Raw genomic sequence first — 5,166 nt, forward strand, 5'->3', positions numbered from 1 at the left:
GGACCAGTACCAGTTCTGCTACCGGGCCAGTCTGGAGTACCTGGGAAGCTTTGATCACTATGCAACATAAACCCAGTGGCTGTCTCTCATGCCACATCCCACCTAGTGCACTTTTCTTAGGTCACATGCAGCCTGAATTAATGCATTAGGCTGTGATGTTTCTTTGAAGATTTCGCCACCACATGCAGAGTGAAGGGGGACCATCGGCTTATCCCGTACCCAGAAACAGCACCTCTAACTGAGCCATAGCAACCTGCTTGACAAGGGTGTTTCCTTCCACCCTCAGCCCAAACACACCCATTGGTCAGTCTGAAGAAGCAACTTCAACCACTGTTCCAATCAGAATACTTGATCAGATCTAGATTTTTATTCGTTTCAGTGCTTTTGTGAGCACCCAGATTGCTTTACATTGTTTGGGTGTGGAACTCTCACCTCGTCCACCACCAGTGTAGCATCACCAACCTAAAAAAAAAAAAACAGGACCCGGCTACAGTATTTAGCTGTCACAGGAAATTTTAATTTTTCTATCTTGAGGACTGTCTTTGAAGGAGACTACAAATCCATCTTATGGAAGCCTCGTGGACTGAAAGAACTGGGACTTTTGAGCACCAGAGAATTGCCAACAGGAGACTAAAAACACAGAGCACACAGTATTAAAAAGACAAAGAACACACATCCCAAAAAAAAAAAAAAGACACCAAGAAGTGTTTTTTTCAGTTTTATTTTGGAAACAGACTCTCATTTCCTGTGAATGAAAAAGAAGATATTTCTACCATACAGTAATAAAAACCACCAGTTCAACCTTATGCTTCACAATTTAAGCTATGGGAAAAATTGAGAGAGGTTTAAAATGCATACCACGAAGTAAAACATTAATTTAGTTTTTTAGAAAAATATAAATATGTGATTATCTTGTTTTTTAAAAACTGGGTATTCTTTATGGCACGTTCAGTTTTTTTGTTTTTACAGATTTCTGACTTTGTCCCCACTGACCATAAAAAGGCAAAGTTTTTTTTTTCTGTGTAATCCAATGAGCTGTAGCGATTTTTTTTAAAAGTGATACGGTACTGTTTTAAAGTGTACAATCAAATCTAGTGTGGAAAATGTTCACAGTTCTATGAAAAACACCACCATTGAGTGTCACTCTCCTATATTCTCTACCCACACTCCCCGTTTTACAAAAAACACACATGTTCGCATGCACACAGGACTCTAAGCCTCATCTCTATCTGGTCCGCGGTGTCAGAGACCTGAGGACAGCCAATTTTTTTGAACTCCCAGGGGCCCACAGAGGTACAGTATTAACTCTGCTGCCGCCAGTCCCGAAGAAAGCCCCGAGAATAATCCCGCCAAGTTGTTCTGTGCGCACGTTGAGAGAAAGCCAGATAGAACACAACTCCAGAGAGTATGCACAGAGATCTGAAAAAAACCCCAACTATTTATGTGTCCAAATAAACTTCACAAAGATTTCTCAAACAGGGCGCGAGTAAAGGGATGTAGGAAAAGGTGGGGCAGGGGGCGGGGGGTGTCAGGGAAAAAGGAACAATTATCTCACTGGAATGCTCACCTATGACTTTTCTCTCTGTCTGACTCAGTGTGCAATAAGTAGATGTATTATATATTTTTGTGTCAAGTCACTAACTGCAGTTACATGCCATTACAATGATGATACTGATGATGGTGCATCATTTTTCCAGACACAAGGATGTTAACGCTTGATATGGTTCCCGCCACCGTTCAATGTGTCCAAACAGAGGAACGACCTCTGACCTCTTAGGAAGTAGAGATCTTTTATCCATGTTACAACTCCAGTAGATGATGTCATCCTTCTGTGTGTCAAGGCAACCAATGAATGATCAAACTCATATTTCAAACAGCATCTAATAAGTATTTTGATTTTAGATTTCTAGTGCCTTATATTACACGCCTATTTTGATAAAGTTACTTTAAAGGGTTTTTTTTGTGTATTTTACGTGTGTATGCTTGTACGTATGTGAACTGAATGTCTGTGTATATGATTTTTGTTATGTTACAGTATGTGAAAATATCTTGTGTGTTCTGTTTTTGGCTGTGAAATTTTTGTATGGAAGGCTCTGTGTAGGCTGGATAGTTGTACTCATCACTTTCAACCCAGCAACTGCATCATCATATCTCTTTTGATTAAAGAAATAATAATAATCTTAGATGAGACTCAACTACAGACAAAAAATGTGGTTCAAAGTAGGTTATCAGCAGAATGGTCTGATCATTTTTGGACAGAAAAACAGTTTCTATGTCGACAGCTTTCCATCTTTTCTTCCTGGGACACTTGCACAAGCTTTATGTATATATATACTCTTTCATAGAGACATCAGTTTGCCTGCCATGAAAATTGTGGCCACACTAGCGACTTTGGCGCCGACTGTGAGCTGGCTCAGACAAGTCATACTTACTCAGCTATGTAGAAATCGCTATATAAAGCTGAACAGCAGTGGCTTTCTATGTCAGTTTGAAGAAAAAGCAAAACTAAACAAACCATATGGGTACAGTTTATGTGTCCAACCTGACACCCTTCAACCTAAAGTCAGTCTAACTGGTCATCTGTGGTCTTCACTCTGATGTCTACAGTTATATATTTTTTCCTTTAATGACAGAGGCTAAGAGAAGTTCAGGTGCTACATCTCCAACAACACACAACCTACATCATCATTTTTTTTGTATCTCTGTTGACGCTTAACCATATAAGGGATCTTGACAGTTTGCCACCATCTTACAGTAACCCTGTTGTCGTTTTTTTGTATGCATGGTACCACTTTTGAGATGCCCCTTTGGTCGCACCTGTTATGGGAAGACTTGCACTTTCTCTCTTTGTACTATGCACTAATACTAGTATCCTATTATCTCTGATAGCCCCCCCAACCCCTCCCCCCCAAAAGGAGTTTTACTTGAACTCAGCAAAGACGGACCCTGTAATGCTCACATGGTTGTGTGTATATGTAAATAACACAAAACACAGAGAGTAATTGAAATGCATAAGTATGATTAAATAAATAAATTATTAAGGATAAGAGTGAATTAAAAATTTATCAGATATAGAGAGTGATATAATAAAAGGATGCACCTGAAATCACAGTTTTATGGCACAGCAGTATGTGCAATACATCACATTGTGGATTTGTCGTACCACAAAAGAGAAGTTTCACAAAAAAAAAGTGTTCTATTTTACCCCCAATGTATCATGTAGATGGATAAAACTGGAGTTTATAAATTGTATAAAAACGAAAATATGGTGTGTTACTTGGATCAGTTACCTCCAATTGGTCTGTAAATGTAAACTTTTTTTGTTTTGTTTTCTGCTCCGAGTCAACAAGTGCTTTTTATTTTCTTACATTGGTTCTCGGAGCGTGTGAAAACCAGAAAACAGGTCTGTATGGATTTCTGTTCTTTGTCGACACAAGTTTCATTTGTTACAAATAAACTCAAGTGAAATGATTGCTACGGCTGTCATTTTATATATTGATATTTTACGCTTTAAATGACGTGGTCGGAAAACTAAACATTGAGTAAATGTGGGATAGCAGAAGTAACAGAAAACTTTTGTTGGCAGCATTTTAGACACACCACTGACTCCAAAGCACTCAGCAGTTCCTCTGTTAGACTGAGGAAAGCTGAGTCATGTCTGACAATGTAGAGCTGAGCCTGACTAGCTGAGTCCTAAAATGGATGCTGTATCGACAGACAGCTTTTCTTATAATGGCACCCTCAGGTCATACTTTACATTTTTCTCCCCGCCGTTAGTGGTAAGATGCTTAGAATAGCAACATTATCTCTATTTTTATTCCAGCATAATTCATGCAGCATCTTTGTTTTTGGCTGTCTAATGAGCTTTCCAGCCTCACAGGGCTTGCATTGCTATAAACTTTTAGTCTTGTTAAATCCATATTGGGAAACAGATTCAGGCAACAGTCTGTGGTGAGAGGAAAGCTGCAGCTGAAAGGGCCTTTGCTCATTCATGTCTGACTTGTCACCGCAAAGGCACAGCAAATTATCTTCCAATGTCTCTACCAGGCTGACGAGACACTGTCTTGCTTCTGGGCTTCAAGCAGAACATTTGTGATCAGCCTTCTTCCCACTGCAGCTTCTGAAGCTCTGTTGCATTTCCCATGAGCTGTGTCATCAGCTCAATGCTTAGGACTTCAACATTTCCTCTATTGCACCGTGTGGGATGCACTTAAAAATCACTTGGCCTTTTAGTGCCATATGCTTCTCCATTTGGCTTTCTGGTTCAAATCTTTTTTATCAAAGCAGTAGCATGTAAAACTGTGTAGTACAAACAGGAAAGCCTTTTTTTTTTTAACCAAGCAAGTTAAAAAGTAACACTGATTAGAGATAGTAGCTGTAGATACTTTCTTAGTTTAATCCACATTATAATTTTGCTCTGTATCATTAAACTATAGTTCAAGTTTGAAGCTCCCCTGTGAGAAGGAGCTGAGTGATTTGTCATGGTTACCAGGTCAGCCATGTTTGTAGAATTCACAGCAGATGAGTCCTAAGAGAGTCAAGAACCATGCAGCTTTATGCAATGGGTAAATTTCTACATCAATGTGAGATCTGACTGTTAGTTAGCTCTAAGCCATAGTTAAAATCTGTCTTAATGAGACTGACACATCAGAGGCCTATACTACAAAGGGAGTTAAACCTTTCCACAGCCTCAAAATGATCATTCAGTTGAATCAACACCTCTTGAATATAGTTTTAACTAAAACTGAACATCATAACCTCAGTGAAGAGTGGCTTTATTGCAGGACTGTTGCATTGGACTGTATTAATTTTAGTTAGTTGTACCTAATAAACTGTCAACTGACTGGATTTCAGACAGCACATCCATAAACTCTTGACATGTAGTTCCTGGTAATCCCTCACTACTCCCAGTAATTTAACCACACAACATATTTTTACAACTATATAATCAATTGTCCATTTCATAGTTGATCTGTACTGTTGGCATGTACATGGGAAATAATGATAAGAAGACAAAACCCTCCTGATTTCTTTTGTTGTTTTTTTAATGGACTCAAGATAGTCCATTTCACAAAAACAAAAGAAATCAGGATTTCAGATTACGGAAAGAGTGGGACTGCTCTTCTTGTTTGTGATTGGACAAATCCCAAGTCGAGCCCACCCCCC

At 39.0% G+C, this 5,166-nt stretch overlaps 1 protein-coding gene across 1 annotated transcript in view; it reads left to right on the plus strand.

Annotated features, from left to right (window-relative positions):
* ptprdb (protein tyrosine phosphatase receptor type Db) overlaps window positions 1-3,472 on the plus strand; it is a 136,749-nt gene extending 133,277 nt beyond the window's left edge. Inside the window, 1 exon segment of the mRNA XM_051070669.1 lies at window positions 2-3,472. Coding sequence (XP_050926626.1) covers window positions 2-70 — 69 coding nt within the window. The 3' untranslated portion in view covers window positions 71-3,472.
* Window positions 3,473-5,166: the final 1,694 nt, after the last annotated feature.

This window comes from Lates calcarifer, linkage group LG5 (genome assembly GCF_001640805.2).
Source record: "Lates calcarifer isolate ASB-BC8 linkage group LG5, TLL_Latcal_v3, whole genome shotgun sequence".
In the NCBI taxonomy this organism is placed as follows: domain Eukaryota; kingdom Metazoa; phylum Chordata; class Actinopteri; family Centropomidae; genus Lates; species Lates calcarifer.